The 20,265-nt window shown below is 44.6% G+C and overlaps 1 protein-coding gene across 2 annotated transcripts in view; it reads left to right on the top strand.

The window, feature by feature from the left end:
- Window positions 1–20,265, top strand: part of DACH2 (dachshund family transcription factor 2) — a 652,263-nt gene that overhangs the window by 599,539 nt on the left and 32,459 nt on the right. For both annotated transcript variants that reach the window (XM_075007949.1, XM_075007950.1), the window contains 2 exons: window positions 17,890–18,035; window positions 18,762–18,909. In XM_075007949.1, coding sequence (XP_074864050.1) covers window positions 17,890–18,035; window positions 18,762–18,909 — 294 coding nt within the window. The remainder of the gene's footprint in view (window positions 1–17,889; window positions 18,036–18,761; window positions 18,910–20,265) is intronic.

Below are 20,265 nucleotides of genomic sequence, written 5' to 3' on the forward strand. Positions count from 1 at the left end.
GGCTGACAGATGGCCCGTGTAAGGGTGCATGAGCCAGGGCCAGAGGGGGTATGCCGCATCTGCGATGACGCAGAGGGGCATGGTGATGTCCCCCACAGGGATCTCCCACTGGGGGATGTAGGTCCCCGCCTCCAGCCGGTGGCAGAGGCCCGAGTTCTGGAATACCCGGGCGTCGTGGGTGCTGCCAGGCCAGCCCACATAAATGTCCAGGAAACGGCCCCGGCTGTCCACCAAGGCCTGGAGGACCACAGAATTGTAGCCCTTCCTGTTTAGGTAGCGTCCTCCACTGTGCTCCGGGGTGCATATGGGGATGTGGGTCCCATCCAGAGCCCCGAAGCAATTTGGGAAGCCCAGGGTGGCAAACCCCGTGATGGCGGCATCTGGGTCCCCAAGCCTCACGAGCCTGTGGAGGAGCAGGGCGTTGATGGCGCGGACGACCTGCAGGGGAAGCACATGGGAGAGCACCAATGAGGGGTGTGCAGGGTGTGTGTGGCCCTCCCCTGCCCGGGCTCCCCTCCCCTCCCCTCCCCTGCCAGGACTGCCTCCCCCTCCCCCCATGGGTCCTCTTACCTCCATGAGGACAGCCCCAATGGTGGCCTTGCCGACGCCAAACTGCTGGCCCACGGATCGGTAGCCGTCTGGAGTGGCCAGCTTCCAGACAGCGATGCCGACCCATTTCTCCACACTGAGGGCACGCCGCATGAAGGTGTCCTGGTGCCTCAGTGCAGGGGTGAGCCACTGGCATAGCTCCAGAAATGTCTGCTGGCTCATCTGAAAATTCTGGAGCCAGCGGTTGTCGTCCCGCTCTCCGAGCACCAGCCTCTCCCACCAGTCTTTGCTGGTGGGGTAGCTCCACAGCCGGCGGCGTATGAGGCGTGGAGGGCGGGGTGCTGCAGGGTTGGGGGTTGCGTCCTCCTCCCCTGCGGGCAGCTCCTCCTCTGTGGCAAGGATGTGCTCAGCTGTCTTCTGCATGGCATGGAGCAGGGCGAGCACTGCTTCTACAGGGGCGGCTGGGTGGACCTCTGGCTACTGCTGCTGCTCTTGCTGCTGCTGCTGGGGGTCCATGACTGCGTCGCTCAAGGTGTGCGTGCCTATGGCTCTGCAGACCACGTGCTGTGCAGGCTGAGTGTGTCTGGGAGGGGCCCTTTAAGGGAGCAGCTAGCTGTTGCCCTGGAAGCGCTAGTCCGCCCTCTGACCCTGTCTGCAGCTGTTCCTGACACCCTTATTTCAATGTGTGCTACTTTGGCGTGTAGACGTTCCCTCGCAGCGCCTATTTCGATGTTGTGCTGCCGAATGTCAACGTTGAACATTGACGGCACCAGCCCTGGAGGACGTGTAGACGCTATTCATTGAAATAGCTTATTTCGATGTCGCTACATCGAAATAAGCTATTTCGATGTAGTGTTCACGTGTAGACGTAGCCATTCACTGCTATTTGAGACCATTGCTCTTTGTTCTCCCATCTGTCACCACCGAGAATAGCCTCTACAGCCCCTCTCCATCTTGTTTAGAACCCTAGTTTAGATAGTTGCAGGTTGCTATCAAATCCTCCCCTCACTCTTCTCTTCTGTAGTCTAAACAAGCCCAAATTCCTCAGCCACTCCTCATAAGTCATGTGCTCCAGCCCCCCTAATCATTTTTGTTGCCTTCCTCCACTGCACTCTCTCCGATCCATTAAAAAAAAAAGGCATTACATGACAACACTGGGAACGATAAATTTTAATTTGAAGGTGTTCACGTTGTGCTGGATAAAGTTAAACTGACTTTCCTCTTCTTGCTGGCTTGCTCCAGCTGTGACGATAACCAGCTTGGCATGTGCTGCCACATTGTAATCTTTGCCAGGGACAATTTTTGGTACTCTAAGGAAGAGACTGCCAGAGACATTCAGCACCTCTCGTCTCAGCTTGTCCTCTATGATATCAACAAGAGAAAGTTCATCAGCCAGATGTTTCGTCAGGATGCTGATTGCACAAGCCATGCTAATTGTACAAACCTAACCACACTGATTTTATTCTGTGCATGTCTGTGCTCTTTTTTGTGAACATTTTGAATGAGAAGTTCCTTAATAGATTTCTTATAGTGCCAGGCACTTTGGCTCTGTGCATTGATAATCTCTTTCTGCTGCCACTGCAGTATTAGCATAAAGGATCAACCATAAATGAACAACAGCTTTCTACAGGGAAAAGGTGAGGTTGGATATTTACAGTATAAGGCCTTGTGTACCCTGACCCCCTGCCATCAATCAGTCTACATGACTTCAGCTATGCAAATAGCACTGAAGTTGACATACTTCCACTCCCTGAAAGGGAACTCTAAAGAGGGTGGAGAGAAACTGTTCTCAGTGGTGACAGATGGCAGAACAAGGAGGAATGGTTTGAAGTGACAGAGGGAGAGGTGTAGGTTGGATATTAGGAAAAACTACTTCACCAGGAGGGTGATGAAGCACTAGAAGGTGTTACCAAGAGAGGTGGTGGAATCTCCATCTCTAGAGGTTTTTAAGTCCTGGCTTGACATTGTCCTGGCTGGGATAATTTAGGGGAGGGGGGTGATCCTGCTTTAGGCAGGGGGCTGGAATCACTGATCTCCTGAGGTCCCTTCCAGCCCTAGAATTCTATGATTCTTTGACACTTACCAGAGCATCTTGTGTGTGGTAAGGTCAGTGGGGACTGCTCTCCCATTGACACTGGTTACTCTTCTCCTTCTGGGTGGAGTACCATTGTCAACAGAAGAACAGCCCCTGTTGATGCAATAAATCAGTGACAGCAGTGACTGGTGGATTGATTACTGCAGCATCAATCCCAGGTGTAGCGGAGACAAGCCCTTAGGGTCCAAATAACTAGACATCCATAGGCCCTAGTAGTCTACAGCAGATGAAAAGCCTGTAGGGATTACGGAGCTGGTAGATAATTGCAGGGTTGTTTTTTTTTTGAAGTTTAATTAAATGTAAGCTTTTAAGGTTGCAGCCAAAGGCCTTTCTTCATCAGGCATGATATTGGCGGTGTCCATGACATAGCATCGCTACCTTACCTATTAAATTAAAGATGATAGCAGACAAGAAGACAATAATGCCTTGTGTTCCATGCCTGTGAGTTTATATAAAACCAATGCATGACTAAGATTGAGTATATTAAAATTCTGGAATGTATGAATAGAAAGCTATTTTTCTTGTTGGCCATGTTTAGACTTCCTACCCTGCATAATGGGAACTTCAGAGAGAGGCTTCTTCCTGTGTGTGTGCACATTTCTAAGTAAAACTGTAGGTAGAGTCCCAATCATATTGTAAACAATTTTCCAGTATTCTAGTAGTCTTGCTTTATTTTTAAAATATAATCATAATTCTGGTGAATTTCCCCTATTTCCACTAATAATTATTTCTTGATTAAAAATACCCTAGCATGACAGCACGAGGGAAATTAATAAGAGAAGCTGTGTGTGAGTTTAAGAAGATAAGGAAAGACATATTCCATGTCTTAAAATTATTTAAGCAGGTGCTGTGGGAAACCATTGCTTTTATAAGGCTCTTCAGATGTTTACAGCAAAACATTTTTCCCAGTGATTGAATTTTTCAACGTACTAAAATACCGCAGAGAAATATGTTTCCCACCAGTTTTATGGTTCCCTGGATGCATTCTGTACAAACCTTCTATCTGCTTGGACACAAACACTCTATTGCAAAAAGATATCTTGCTATTTTAACAGGCAATACTGCTTTGAGAGGACACAGTTGCAGTACCGATGGGAATGTCAGTGTCTGAAGAGTAATACTGCTGTAAGAGTACTCTTTTATTAAAGCAGACCTGAGTAATTTGTGCCTGACTGTTATACACCTCCATTTTGTTAAGGATATTTTGCATCTGTGGAGGAGATTATGACCACTCTTATTTTCTCACTGTTTGGCTTTAATGTCTGGTGTGGTATATAATATTTTTAAGCCTCAGCAGCAGAGGGCATAATAGCAGAATTGTTCTTTATAAACTATTTTATACATCTGTAAAATAAATCTTAATAGAAACAAAAATAATTGCCAGGACTAGGAAATGTAGTATCCTGATTGCTTCAGATATTTTGGGGAATTCGGACATTTAACTTCTTTTTATGTACCTACATTTAAAATGGAACTAAACAGTAAAAATAATAAGAAGAATACCAGTAGTGTTCTCTTTTACGAGATGTGAGGTATCAAGTATATTAACATAAACTGCATAACATAAACTGTTTATAATTAAAACATCTTTCATACATAATGCTCACACTTTCTACCTAGAAGGGAATTTTTTCTGAGTCTTGTGATTGCTATTTGTTATTTATAGTCTCATTGCACCTAGAGCCCCCAACTGGTGGTTATCTTGTTAACTGTGCTCTAAAATATCTGTGTAGAGAGTACTTTAAATTCGCAATGTGGCTGAAGCTTGGGCTCTGAAGTCCACCCCCCTATGCTTCCAGCGTGAGTTCTGGTAACCTGAGACTGTTGACTGGGTTGGGAGGCTCACTTCTGCAGGCTATATAGATATATCCAGTCTACATGTCTTGATTCAAGGACTGGTGATATTCCTTGTTACTCTTTCCTACAAGAATAATATCACAACCTATTGGATTTTCCAAGGCAGATTTCATTACTTCTAAACCCTGGAAAATAGCAAGTGTTTTACCTTCACTCTTTTTTTTTTACCAGAGATTGGTACCATAAGCTTCACATAAACCAACTAAGGATTGTTTTCAGCTTGAAAGTGAGCCATACTTTCTGTGCACATAACCACATGTCCACACAACTCTGGGATTTGTATGGACACTTAACTAGGCAGACAATGTGTGATGCATTTATCTATCTAGTCATCTGTCCAAATCCCCAATGTTTCCAATGGGTGCCAAATAGGGTGTAAACACATAGGTTGGGGTGGCCAAACCAAGGCTTGTGAGCTGCATGCGACTCTTGTACAGTTAAAGTGCGTCTCTCAAAGCCACTCACACTTCTTCCCCCAATCTCCACCCACCAGACTTGGAGAGAGGAGAGCTTGAAGATTCTGCAGGAATCAGGGTCTTGGGGCTATAACCCAACTTTGCATGTATTCCAGGTCTCAGGGCTTCACATCTTAATCTTGTCTTATGTGGCTCAGTGGATCATTAGGGGTATGTGTACACTGGAGGGTTTTGTCAACAAAACAGGTGCAGTGTCCAGATTCCCAAGGCGTTCTGTCAACAGGAAATTGACAGAACACATCACTTTTGTCAACAGTCTTATCCCACTCCCCACAAGGCGTAACACCTCTGTAGACATAGATCTGTCAACAGAAAGCTGGTCTGGACAATCCGGGTGGCCCTCTGTTGAAAGAAAGGGCTTCCAGGACACCAGGCAGCCCTGTCTGCTGTGCTTCTAGTTGGCCATTTTGTCAAGAGAGTGACCGGGGGGTTTGGCTGCTCTCTGTTGGGAGCGCGGATTGCTCTTGTGATCTGCTTGGTGGTTTGGCTGCAATCTCTTGACAGAAGTTTTGTTAGAAGATATCTTTCAACAAAAGCTTCTGTCTACAAATCACTGACATTTAGGCATAGCCTAAGTCTGACCACCCCTGAAATATGGAATGCAGGATTAAAGTTAGACCTTGGAGATGATGGGGATCAGAAAGGATTTATATTGAATATCTGCTTTTGTAAATAAGAAAACTAATGACATTTTCCCAACTTGATTTTTAGTGTTAAATTGTTCAAATCTTGTTTCTCCTAATAGATTACAGCTGCATGGGCTAAAATATTGCAGTCTTGCTTCTCTTTGGTAATATTATTGCCGTAGATACTACAAAAGAAGGGGCTAAAGAGAAAGAATATGTGAGAAAGTGGAAAACATATACAAAATATATTTTTTACATGTGGTAAATGGCCAAATTATTATTAGAGTGAATGAGATGTGAATGAATGGCCAGATCACTGCCTCTTTTAGTTGGAAGGAAAGGAAATTGCTTTAAATTTCATCCCCTGATATTTTCTTAGAACATTCTGATTATTCCTCAGCAGACAACTCCTCTCAAAGAAAGAATTCAAAGTCTAAAACCCTTATGTCTTCTGGATGATTCACACTGTCTCTTGGCCTGTTTTGGTTCCAGGTCAGCATGTCAGCTTCCTCTGCCAGCTGTAACCCCTAGGGCATCTCTGAAAGTCATGCAGGGGGCAGCTTTCCCTAAGCTTTTTACTTATTTCTAAGCAAATTTTCCAGTGGGGTGGAGGGAATGATGCATGTTCATTTTCCCTGATCTCTGCTGTCTGATGTACCATCCCCCTCTGTGTACAGTAGGGCCTGAAGTTATTGTGCTAATTATGTAAAGTGACATTATTACAGGTGACAGGACAGATCAATGAGCAGAGAAAGTAACTTACAATCATCTAGTCCACGTGTACACTAGCAAGCCGTTTCGAAAGCGAAACCGAAAGGAGGGACCCTTTCAAAAGAACCCACAACACATTCACACGCACAAAACGCTCTTTCAAAATTATTTTCAAAAGATCATGGCATAGCTTTCGAAATTGCCCTTCCCTTCTCATCACACGAAGAGCCTCTCCTTTCAAATCCCTCTTTCAAAAGTGGGCCAGTGTAGACTCTCTGCAGACTGCTCTTTTGAAAGAGTGGTCCTCCATGGTGCTGGCTAGCTGGCGTGCAGAGATGCTCTTGCCAGAAATGAACAGCTCTATGGCTGGTATGTCCAGCCACATTTAAAGATGCAGCAGCCCAGAAGCCCCAAGCAGGAAGCTGTGAGCATGCTGGCTGCAGGCACTGCATGAGCCTGCAGCAGCACGACCTTATGGCGACAACAGAGGCCAGCAAGGCACCCCACCAGCCCAATGGCGACACCCCAAGACCTCCATTGTGGCCCCCAGGGGCCCCCCTTTCACCCGCCGAGGAATCCCTAGAGGCACCCAGAGACCAAAAAATGGGCCCCTTGCTGGAGTGAGGGGGAGATAAAGGACTTGTTGGGGCTGCATGGGGAGTAGTAGGTGCTCCTCCACACCATGGGCTGGTACAGGAACGCTGCAGCCTTTGTCCACCTGTTGGGGCATGAAGACCAGGGGCCACCCCCTCCCCTGGTTGGCCAACCAGGTCAGATGAAAAGTTGAGGAACTGTGCCAGGCGTATGCCCGGGACACTGCTGGCTGCTCAAGAGCAGCGCCCACTGGCTGTCCCACTACAGAGCCCTAACTTGACTGCTGGGGCTGAGGGACGCAGCTGAGCCAGAGACTGTGGTGGACATGGAGGCACTGGAGGCAGAGGCCCAGATCGTACTGGGCGAGCAGGTGGGACCCTCAGGCATGGACCATTGGTGGGAGCAGGACTCATCCTTGGACAGGGAGCAGGCCCTGGTAATAGAAATCCCCTCCAGCTCCTCCAGCAAGGACCCCTCAGCTGGGCCACCCCCGAAGACCTCAAGGGACCATCAGGTATATTGACTGGGGAATCAGACACCCCAGGCTGGGGGTGGGGGGCCACCCATCACATCCAGCAGCGGGCCAGCCACCCAGCTGCCTGCCCTATCTCAGCACATTCTGGCTGGTTGTCGCCCATGGCTTGTGGGATGGCCTGCACACAGTACTCAGCGTGCTGTGCTGTAGACAGCAACACAACCTGCAAGCCCAGGGAGGGGGCCTAGGAGGGGGACGGATCCTGCCCGGTACATGGCCCACCCATGTGGGGACTCCCAGGTGCCCAGGGTCCCCCAGAGCCCAGCAGCTACCAGTGGGAAGGGGCTGGCCATGGGGCAGGGGGTTGGAGGCATGGCGCCTGGGGTCCCCTCCCCTCTTGTCTCTTCAGCACCACTGATTGAGGGCCACCACAGCCCTGAGTGCCACTGGACTGTCAGGCTGCCCACCGCCCATGCAGGCCCATGAGCGGAGGCCACGCTGCTGCCACCATCATGAGGATGAGGAGGCCGCCTCTCAGATGGCAGCGATTCGAGACCAGATGGCTGTGCTCCAGTGGTGGCTTGACCTCGAGAAGGAGGACATGGGGTGGCGGTGTGAGGCCTGGGGCAAGGTTGCCAGGGCCTTATGGGCCCTCACCCAGCTGTCACCCAGCCCCCACCACCCACCACCTCCCCTGGCACCTCCTACGCCACCTCTCCCACCACCTCCCTTGCCACATCCTCCATTGCCCCCCCCACCAGCACTCTTGCTGCCCCCAACCTTGCTACCCTCCTCCCACCCAATGTCCCACCAGCTGCCCTGCTGGAGCTGGCACAGCTTCTCCTAGCCAGAGTGGGCCATGCTGCACTGCATGCCCACCCCCACCACTGGCACCCAGGCTGCAGTTGCCACACCCCCAACATGCCCGTACCTCCCTGTGATCCCAGCCACATCCCAGCCCTGCCTGGCCCCCCAGACCTGGGGCGTTAGGGCCTCCTGCAGTCACTGTGTGTCACAGCCCCCGACTCTGTGGAGGACTCAGGCCCACCCCCCTCCAGGTTCTGCTGCCCCCACACCCCTCCCATGCTCTGTACATAGTTCTCCCAGTTTACCCCTGTATGTAGCCCCTTCCTTTTGTATTGTTTCACGATGGATAGTTGTAAGTTCAAACAAGTGTATTTGCAAACACTCCCATGTCCCATGTGATAGATGGGGGAGGAGGAATGTGTGCATGTGGGGGGCGGTGATGAGTGGTGCGTGTATGGGGGCAGTGGTGGGGCATGCATGGGGGGTCATGGTGGAGGGTGCTGGGGGAGAGGGTCATTGGGGCCCCTCAGTGGAGGCTGCCCTGAGGGCCTCCCTCACCAACACCCTGTCCCAGTTTTCCAGGTGGCACAGGGCATGGGGAGGCTGCTCATACCCAGGTGCTGCCTGCTTACTCTCCACAATATTGTGGAGAGCACAGCATGCAGCTACCACTGTGGTGTGTTCCTGAGGCTGACCTCCAGCCTTGTGATGAGGCAGCAGAAGCGCCCCTTGAGCTGGCCGAAGGCCCACTCCACTGTGCCCCAGGCCCAATTACGGTGCTCATTGAAATGCTCCTGGGTGGGGTCAGACTGTCCTGTGTAGGGACGTATGAGCCATGGGTGGAGGGGGTAAGCGACATCGGCCACTATTCACAGGGGCATGGTGGTCCCCAATGAGTACCTCCCTGATGGGGAGATCCCACAGGGGCACATAGGCCCCCTCCTGCAATCTACAGCCCAGTCAGGAGTTCTGGAAGATATGGGCATCCTGAGCCTGCTGGACCATCCCACGCAGAAGTCCAGGAAGCAGCCCTAGTCATCCATGAGGGCCTGCAGGACCACAGATTGGTACTCATTTTTATTAGCGTAACGGTCCGTGATGTGGTCTTGGGCCCGGATGAGGTTATGGATCCCATCCAGGGCCCTGAAGCAGTTGGGGAGGCCCAAGCTGGTGAAGCCCTCCATGGTGGCATCAAGGTCCATGAGGTAGATGACCCTCCACAGGAGGACGGCATTGATGGCTCAAAGACCTGCATGGGATGGAGGGTGTGTACACCATGAGTGCATGTCGGGGTACCCTGTCCCCTCCTCAGGCCCCTGCCTTGTCCCCTTTCCCAGATCCCTCCCCTGTCTCCAATGGTCACCCTTTCTCGGGAGCCCCCTTCCTCCCACCTCCTCCCAGGATGTATGTATGACCCCAGCTCCATGTACCTCGAGCAGGGCAGCCCTGATGGTGGCCTTGCCCACCCCAAACTGGTGGCCAACTGAACAGTGGCTGTCCACATTGGCCAGCTTCCAGATCATGATTGCCACATGTTTCTCCAGGGGGAGCTTGGGCCTCATCCATGTGTCCTGATGGTGAAGGGTGGAGGCCAGCCAATGGCACAACTCTGGGAACATCTACTTCCCCATGCAGAGGTTCTGGAGCCAGCGCTCATCGTCCCACTCCCACATGACCACCCAGTGCCACCATTTGGTGCTGGTGGGGTGGTGCCATGCGCCAGATGGCGCGAGGGCCTACAGGACCTGGGGGAGGCAGTGTCAGCCTCCAGAGGAGGAGGAGGAGGGCTGCAGCAATTATTGTGGCCAACAGCCTGACCATATTGCTGCTGGCATTCCTGTTGGGGAGCTGGATGGCATCCCTGGGTGCCCGTTGGATCCGTCGGTGTCTTTGGGCATGGGGTCTGTGTTGCTGTGCATGCCACATCAGCTCTCAGCGTGTGCAGGCTGGGGCTATTTGGGAGGGGCCCTTTAAGGGAACGTCTGGCTGCGGGGTCCGGAAGGGCTCGTCCGCTACGTGAACCCCGTCTGCGATGTTTCCCAGCTTGTTCTTTTGAAAGGGATCCAGGGCTGTGTGGACGCTCCCTTTCGAAAGAACAGACGGGTGGATCAATCCACGCTCTTTTGAAGCCCAGTCTTTTGAACGGTGCCTTCTGGAAGCTTGCCTTTTGAAACTGCTCTATAGTATAGACACAATCCTATGGTATGACAACAAGTAGTAGGGTAATTTCGGGGAGAAAAGTCTTTTCTGCCATGCCTTTCCTTCAACATGTGTTGCTCCATATGGAATGTAAATATTTGCAATAAAATACTTGAAGAAATAATCTCAACATTAATTGAATTGGCCCAGAAAACTGAAGGGTTTTTTTTTCCTTGGCAAGTTCTACCCATCCAGCTTCATCTGGGAGTTTATATCTCAGTGGAAGAATAGTCCAATAGCTGTGAAACCTAAATCTCACCAGGAGAAGAACAAGAGAATTTAAATAGAAGAGTTAGGTCAGAAATATTTTGTAGCCACCACGTTTTTCCCCTGTGCATCCCTTGAGCCACAGTGGGCAGGAGATGAGAAGCAATGAGAGTTCTGTGGGAGACTTTGTGATAAACATGTTCTTGACTTTTACAGCTTGGTTCAAATACCTGATTTTTTAGGTAGCCACTAGAAATAAATGTTATATATTTGTGTGGGGGAATGGCCAGGTTAATATTACTAGCTGGTGCCTATTATTGCAATAGAACTCCAGAAAGTTGTCATATGGCAAATGTGATAGAACTTGGATTTTCCTGTAGGATTAAGGATTGCTTTATAAATATCCATTAAGGCAACATCAGCTCAAAATTCAAATTACAAAAGCTGTATAACTCCTTGTGGAACCTACAAATAAGAATAAAATAACCAGACTAGTAACAGAGAGGTAGCCGTGTTAGTCTGCATTCTGTCAGAACAAAAAAAACAGTCATGTAGCACTTTAAAGACTAACACAATAATTTATGAGGTGATGGAAGTTCATCACCTCATAAATTATGTTGTTAGTCTTTAAAGTGCTACATGACAACTTTTTTGTTTTGATAACCAGACTACAAATTGTAAATAGTAGGATGTTATTTGATATATTATTTGGTAAGTATTTTATAAGAAATGATAATTTTATGAGTGCCCTTTTTTTTTTACTTAGGAATTTTGCTAAAGAATAAGACTCAAACCCAGGTGGTGGCAGGATTTTTAACTTATATTTTTATTAAACTTGCATATTGAGTTTTCACTCAAGCTAATTGTAAACCAGCTTGCTTGATCATTTCGCAGTTTTGATGCCAGTAAACAGTATGCATTGTTCCCCAGTTTCTTATTCAGTATTACAAAATAAATCACATCTCACTTTGATTCTTTTTCTTGTTAAGGATTAAATTAATAAAGAAACCTCATTTTTATTATAAGTGCCAAGTATATTTTAAATGTGTTAAATATAAATACAATATATATGGTATAATATCTTTATAAGGTATGATATATAAGGTATAATTTTCAGTGTTACTAATGAGAACCCACTGATAATCTTTTAGGGCAGCCTGAAAATTCATACATAATGATTAAAATGTTATGGTTAAACTGAGGGTTTTTATTGCAAAGTTCACTAGTGAAAACCACTATGGTGACATTAAGTGATTTAGAACACTTTTTTACATGCACCAGAGTTCAATTTAAAGCCAGTGTCCTGGAATAATCAGCTGTTCACCAATCGCTCTCATTAACCTCTGTGTTCAGGGACTGTAATTTAACAAAAATAGTGACTTTAAATTTGGCACATGAATCACAAGGTTAAAGCAGTAAATTTCTCCAACTTGTGCCAGGTTAGGAGGAGGCATCACTTTTCTTATTGATGAAGACAACTGCTCACTTTTGTCGAAAAACCCTCTAGTGTAGACGTTACTTCAGAAAACACCACAGCTGACTGTATATTTCCACATTCACCACTTTGAGAAAAAAAATACGAAATGTTAATCACTGTCATATTTACTCAGTTTTTTCCTGGCTATCATTGCGAAAACTTTGTCACGAGCTGAACACATCACATTCAAAAGTGTAATTTTAGGGGAATATTTGAGGGCATCTCCCCAAATTCAGCCTCCACCTGGAGAGGAGCAACAGAGGGAGGAAGGAGAGAAAATTTGCAGCTCCCCCTAGTCTCCAGGACTACAGTTACACTAGCGAGTTTTGCCATCAAAACCCTGGTTTTGTCAACAAAACTGGTGGAACATCCACACACAAAATGCGTTTTGCTCACATCCACTGTGTACCCTGCTGCCTTAGCAAATGTGGTCTAGGCTGGAAATTAGCTTGTATGTCAGGTCCCTTCCACGCTAGTCTGCTTCACCAGGAAGCTCTGTGATACTTTGCCAGGCTAAGCCTTGCTTGTGCAGCTAATAATCCCAGCCCCCAAATTTCACGGTGAATTCTCCCGGCCGTGTCCTCTCCTCTCACTGGGTGGGCACCGAAATTCTTATATCTTTGCCTCCAAAGAGACAGAGCACGAACCAGCCTGTTAGCTTAACTGAAACCTCAGATTTCCTTGTAATATTTAGCATGAAGATGATTTACTGCCAATGGCCAGAAATTTAATTAATACTGAGCTAAATAAAAAGAAACAAATATGGTTCCAAACCAAACAAACTCTAGTGACTAAAACTTAAGTCTACCAAGTTATATTATTGTACTCAGCAGTTTCTCCCTTAAGTTAGTTATTGGCTGCTCCTTCCTTTCAGCCCAAGCGACTCCAACTTTCACAGACTGCTGCACCCTAGATGATATACCTTTCACAGGTGCTGCACCTTAGATGACAGATAAATTAAAAAAAAAAGTTTGGATTCCCTCCCCCCGTCCCATATTTATTTCTCACAGTCCAGTGTTGCCACCAGGAGAACCAGGAAAGCATGCAGAGATACATGGGCACGTTTCAGTTGGTTCCTTCACTTGGTGGCACTGGTTATGTGTGTATGTAAATATATTTTCATTGCCCTCTGTAATTAAGGTAGTCAGGCAGGAAATCCACATTGCTTTGTGAGGCTTGTTACATGCATGCACTGCTTCCGAAAACAGCTTTTCATTAAAGACCATATTTAGAGCACACACAAATCAACTCTTGGTCCACTGTCCATAAATAGAGCACATGATAATTTTTTTTCAGCCCCAGTTCATGTATGATAGCTCGTATTATTGTTTTTATCTAACTGTTATGACAGCTATGGGTTGTATGTGTCAGGCCTGGTGTGGTTTACTGAATAACAAACCCTCTGCATCTTGGCATTGGGGGTGTGCATAGGGTCTCAGTCTTATGGGTTAGTGTGGCTGTGTCAGCCCCAGTGTTGCTGGTTAATTTCGCAACTGATTGAATTTGTGCCTGTTCTGACGAGCTAGGGCTACGCTCTCTGCATCACCACTTAATTTTGTTACCTTGTCTCTCTCCCAGACCTACATGTTTGTCACATTTCCTCAGGTGTAAACCATTTAAGGCTGTCACTATATCTGATTGGGTTGGGGAGGTAGGATAACAAAATGAGATGCCTGTAGGTGTTAGCTGATCAGGAACAATCATTGCAACTTGTTGGGCTTATAAATAATGTTTTACATATGTGTGTAATAGGCAGATTGTTATCCAGATGAACTCATGGTCTGTCAAAGGCTGTGTCTAGATTACAGCGATTTGTTGACAGAAATGTTCATCAAAAGGTATCTTCCAATAAAACTTCTGTTGACAGATCATGGCCAAACTGCCAAGCGGATCACAAGAGCGATCCACTCTGTCAACAGAGAGTGGCCAGACCGCCCAAGCCGCTCTTTCAACAAAACGGCAAACCGGAAATATAGCAGAGTGGGTTGCTGGTTCCCCAGAAGCCCTGTCTGTTGACAGAGGGCCCCCAATACATCCAGGCTGGCTTTCTGTCAACAGATCTGTGTCAACAGAGGCATTATGCCTCGTGGGGAGTTGGTGACAAAAGTGCTGCAGAACATCTTGGGAATGTGGATGCTCTGCAGGTTTTGTCAACAAAACGCTGTTGGCTTTACAGAAAATTTTCTAGCTATCTTCAGTGTAATTTCCAGGAGTAGTATTCTATTCATTCTTGATATTTGCTGTATATTTATTTTCTGTGAATATTATTTTTGCCTTTCTCTATGTCTAGTAGCACAGGCCCAACCTAGAATTAAAATAAAAAAGACTTGCCCTCTAAATGGATTCCTGAATGCTATTACAGAGCATGCCAGCTTTAACAAACAGGCTCAATAAAAGCAGTCTTCACTTTGCTTTAATAAATGGAAAGGTTGTTTGTGTCCTTGGTCAGATATTAGTTGTCCTAGCTTTATTTCTTGTTTATTCTATTGTGTTATAGATAGGAATGCTTCTGGTATGTACAATACTAGTGAGCTTTAAAATAATAATGCTTCAATCAAAACTTTCTCCTTTTACAATAAAAAGATACACTTATTTAATGCACAAAATATTCTCCCAGAGCTTGCCCACCTTTTATTTACTTTGTCAATTAGGATTTCCCAAGCTTACTAATAAATTTCTGCCATTGTGCACACTTAGACTGTGGAAAAAATGTAGACACCATTCAGATGTGAAGACCTATTACAAGTTTGAAATAGATATCTAATGCATTTATCATTCATCTTTGCAGTGTGTGATTTCAATCTGAAAAAAAATGATGAATGGTTTGAAAGTTTCCACCCTTGTACACTAAAACATAATATGCTCCTACTAGTTTTCAACTATTACAGACTTTAACATGCAATGTGACCTTGGTCTGCAAAGCATGTTTGGTTAGTACAAAAACTTAATCATAAGAAGTCATAAGTAGAATCCTTCTTCTTTACTGCCCTTTTTCTGGGACTAGGAAATTTATTGCTTGTGGGACAGGTAGGATATGAACAATGGACCAAATAGAGTCCAGGGTTATCTCATCTGTGTGAAAACTGCTGCTGAAAATCGATGTGACCTCTGCTACACTGTCATTCCAATTCCCACCCTCTGTGTCCTATTTGTCTTTTGGTAGAAGCTTAGATCTGTGTGCTGTCTCTATGTGTCTCTCTTGGGCCAGATTATCAAAATGAATCATTGCCTGCATACCTCTTATATTTCTATTTATTTTCCTGGTGTTGACTAGTCTGATGAAATATGATTCTTTTTGCATTTGATCCTCACTGCAGCAAGCAGCACCTAATTTAGCTGTGTCTATCTCTTTAAAGAAGAGTAATACTATTTTGAAACTTCAATCTACCGTACAGCAACATTACAAACCATAGACCATGCAACCTGTCTTCACAGTCAATAGTAATTTTCCTTTCAGGCAATTTAATACTATTACTTTCATCCTCAAGTAAGGGAGATTTCTAGATCTTTTAAAGCTGTTACAGTTTTCTGTTATGCATATTTTATGAATGGATCTCCTTTTGAGATGCCATTTTTGTTTATTCTTTCTTGACTGCACAGCATAGATGATATTTCTGTGTAGTTTCATAAGCATTACTAATTAATTTCAGAAATTCTACTTCCTATATAAAATATTCAAATATGAGAAACAGTGTATAGTATTTGAATCAGTAACTGGGTAATCATCATCATTTAAAGCAGATCATTTTTATATGATACAAATCCAGTTTCTAAAATGTTAGCTGCATAGATGTAAAGATGATGCAGCCTTTTGCTATTGTTAATACTTGAGGCATCATTATGAAGATGCACTCACACAGCAAAGACAAAATACTCCCTAAACAGAGATTTCAACAAATACAGGAAAACTTCTAGCACACCTCGATTAATTGTCAACAAATGTATTTCAGAAAGAACAGTTAGGTTGTTCGAGAGATACCTAAGGAACTTGTTTTTCAAGAGGTAGAATATTATCTGTGTAAAGACCCTACAATTTAATTTCTCCTATATTGATAGACGGATTCTCTCTGGAAAAGAATTAATGGTAGTGGGGGGGGAAGTCTTGTAAATGTAATATGATTTAATTATAAATCTTAGAATGTATATGATCAAGGCACTTGACAAAAGAAACTAGCAGGATTGGTTGTGCAATTGCCTTTAGAAAACACATGCATCATGAATTTATGATCAATAGATTAGTTTCAAGCTTTACTAAAAAGAAATTGCTGTGAAGATGTTCTTCATAACTTCTGCAGCTGCCAAAGAAATTAAAGGCATGTTTTATTGGTTCCTCAGGAACACTACAGAGGTCCATTTCTAGACATTTCAGATGCAAAGAGTGTAAAACACAACTCCTGATGTAAAATAAAACTGATTAAAGATGTTTGTTTTATAGGTGTCAGCAGTAAGCTTGATGCTTCAATCCATTACATGTAGAGGAGAGTTTAAAATGGTCTGAAGAGAGGTGATATGTCATTTATTGCTCTACAAGCCCACTGGATGGGCGGGAGGGAAGAGGAAGGGGCAGTTGCCTCAGGATCTAGCAATTTAAAAGTGCTCCTATCCACCTCCACCACTACAGTACCAACAGCAGCTACCAGAACCACAGGCCCTGTAAATCACTGCCGGAGTCCTTGGAACTGCTGAAGGGCTAGTTCAGGGAGGCTGTCCTCAGCCCTGCCCCTTCTGCCTAAGGCCCTGCTCTTTCTGTGGGCCCAGAGCCTCCAGCCACACCCCAACCCCTCTGTTGAGGGCCCAGTGAAGTCTGTTGGCCACCCTGTTGCTCTACAAAAGTAGTTTTCAAACCTTTTTTTATTTAATTTGTGGATCCCCAAGAAATTTCAAATGGTCGTGCAACCCCACATTTGTGGACCCTGACTGGGTTTGTGGACCACAGTTTGAAAACTACTACACTGCAATATTCGTTAGTGACAATGTTAATTCATAAAAAAGTTTTGGGCTCAGACAGGTTGGTAAAAAACTTTTTATAACAATGGTGCTTCTTTTGTGATGAACTTTTTACACCATGCCGGAGCAGTGTTTTGCTCGTCAAATAAAGAATAATATATTAGCCCAGGATGCTGCAATGTAGAAAAGGCACATACAAATTGCAGGAGCCAGTGTTTGCCTTTTCTGCCATGTTACTGCTTCCTTTCCCATGTCTGACTTTCTTCAGAACACTCTCTTTCTCTGTTTACCCTGCATGACACAATTCACCATAAACACTCAACACTACATTTTTAGCTGATGCTGAACACTAGAAAGGATGACAATAGCAGGATACTCTGTAGGAAAATCTGCACTAAATTTCACCTACAGCTGAGATTTGGTGTCATACAGACAAAAGGGAATATCTCAGAGTTGATTATGCTGTTGTTTCTGGGAAGAGGAAATCAGAGATGGAGAAATGATAAATTCCCTGACTGTAGAGGATTTCTTTGGTTGTAACAGAAAAACCTTACTTTTCATTATTCTCTGTTGAACAATTCAGCTCTAATAAACTGAGTAACTATAATTCTGTAATATACTGACATTTGAGGTGTAACAGTATTTGTGCACCTTCTACAGGCTGCCCAGCATGACTTTCTTCAACTTGTAGTATTTTTCAACCTTACCCTAGTACCAAACAAAGCTGATTTTGCTACCATACTTACGAGTAGATTTTCAGGTGAATTAAGTTCTAGCTTTTAAACATTTTGGTCATCTGCCTGCATAAGATGGTTGCCATTTACAATATATTCACTTTCTGATGTTGCTTTCTAATTTGTCTTTTATAGAAGAGGTCCAAATTGCTATTCCAATAATGAAACCAACCTTAGATAAAGTCCAACTGGCTGGACAGGCCTTGCCTCCTGGATTCCCTGCACCATTTCTTTTTGCTGATGGTTTATCGTCAGTAGAAACTCTCTTGACCAACATTCAGGTAAATTACCAGGGACAGATCTACATAAAGACATGCAGCATTCCCATTTATTTAGTAATTCCTGCAATCTACAAAGTCATATTTCTGTTGATTCAGAGGAGTCTGTATAGTCAGATCTATTTTAATGAGCTTTTATGAAGCAAACTGAAGAATGTTAACTATACTTGGTAGTTTGTTTAAAATGCAGTGAGAGAGTTAAATGTTTCAGATCAGCAGTATACATTCTCTTAAGCTACAGCTACACTGTAGCCATTTTGCAACATAACTTATGCAATTTGCACAAAGCAAATTGCATAAATTATTTTGAGTTAACCTATTTTGAACTTGGTGCCTTCCAAACGGCACTGCAGTTTGAAATAAAAGGCTATTTTGAAGTTTCTGCTACCCCCTCACAAGGAGTAGGAGTAGAAATGGAATACCACACTCAAAATAGCAGCAAAATTTCGAGCACAGTGTTTATCCATGGGGTTGCTGTTTTGGGATATGTTTGTATCCCAAAATAGCAACCATGGTGTAGCCTTAGGGTTTTTTTCTGCTTGTACAACACATGCCTACACATATATGCTGTGAGTCTAGGTTTGTGTTGCTGAAGTCCTCATAGGTCTTTTACTAAGTTTGGAAAGATATTTTGAATGAGTCCACACCCCAAAGTTTATATAGCTTTTTGCTACTGTTGAGATTAGATGTTATTTTCACAAGGCTGATGTATGTGTGTGTGTTTTTTAGGGTCTACTGAAAGTAGCTGTGGACAATGCAAGAGTCCAGGAAAAACAAATACAGCAGGAAAAGAAAGAGTTAAAGATGGAGCTTTGTAGAGAGAGGGAACTGAGAGAGAGCTTAGAAAGGCAACTTACAGCTGAGCTGCAAAGCAGAGGTAAGTGAATGAAGAATGTTCTGTCTGATCTGTTATGCCTGCTCTGAGCTGCCTTGGGGTGGGCTAGCAATCATATATTAGCATAATACAGCAGTGGACAAACACTGTTAATGAACGATTTAAGTTTTAAAAAAAACTATGTAAAATAATCTCTTCTGCAGCCAGATAGGAAAAAACCTGTTTCCTAGAGGATATCTGGCCACAAAATATCTTGGCAGCTCCCCTCATTGAATGCTGATTCAGTTGCATGACATTTATATGTATTGTTATCAGTCCGTCTGTGGGTTCTCAACTTGAATTCTCCATTTGGCAGCTTTATTTTATTCTGTGTTTCTAACTATTATCTTAACCAGTAAGAAGTAGTTTTATTTTATGAAAGATTCATAAGGAGAGTATGTTTCTAAAATGTGTTTACACTAGAATTTCTTCCATCTTCTCTCTGAGCTAGCCCATTCTTTTGGGGTGATTGTGATACTGGTAAGGAGGCCGATCACTTAACTTCAATTTCAGATGACTTCAGTGCCATACAATGGATCAGTTGGGAGGAGAAGATGCTTATGCATCTTGAGATCAAACACAAATAACTTTCATAATTTTCCTGGGTTTTATCATACCATGGAGAGAAACACAGTATATATATTTTAAGCTTGGTCTTGTGACTCTGTAATATGAAGCATGACCATAACTGCACCATAGTTAGTTTTATAATATGGTGTGTTAAGTTTAACATTTTACTGTGATATTGCAAAGACAGCAGACTTTATCAAAGTTTGGCATCTACATGAAAAGACAACATTAAATAGCTAGACGTAACAGTGCTAAAACACCATTCATGGATTAGAGCCATTAAATTTAGAAGTCCTAACTAGAGAAGCCCAAAAATTCTAACTCTCTGTGCATGTGTGTAACTTCTCCAGTTAAACTGAGATTAGATTATGGGAACATCTTGTGCCAAGCCTGAGTAGATGGCATTTGTCTAGGGGAACTCTAGGGCTGTGTTTATACTACAGCAGTCTTTTGAAAGATGATCTTCCAGAAGATCGCTTCTGGAAGATCTTCTTTTAAAAGAACAATCTGCTCTCTCGATGGAAAGTGTCCACACAGCCCGCACTCTTTCAAAAAATACCAGGCCAGAGATCAAAAAATCTGGCATCATGAAGACTGCTTTTTTGGGACAAAGGGCCTGTGGCGCATCTATACATTTTTTTTTAAGAATCTTTCAAAAGGAGGTACTCTTCAGCCCCATCTACACTAGCAAGTTCTTTCAGAAAATCAGGCCCTTTTTTGAAAGAGCACATGGAGTGTCCACACACAAAGTGCTCTTTTGATCTGAAATTGACAGAATGTGGTTCTTCT

This window comes from Carettochelys insculpta, chromosome 13 (genome assembly GCF_033958435.1).
Source record: "Carettochelys insculpta isolate YL-2023 chromosome 13, ASM3395843v1, whole genome shotgun sequence".
NCBI classification, from domain to species: domain Eukaryota; kingdom Metazoa; phylum Chordata; order Testudines; family Carettochelyidae; genus Carettochelys; species Carettochelys insculpta.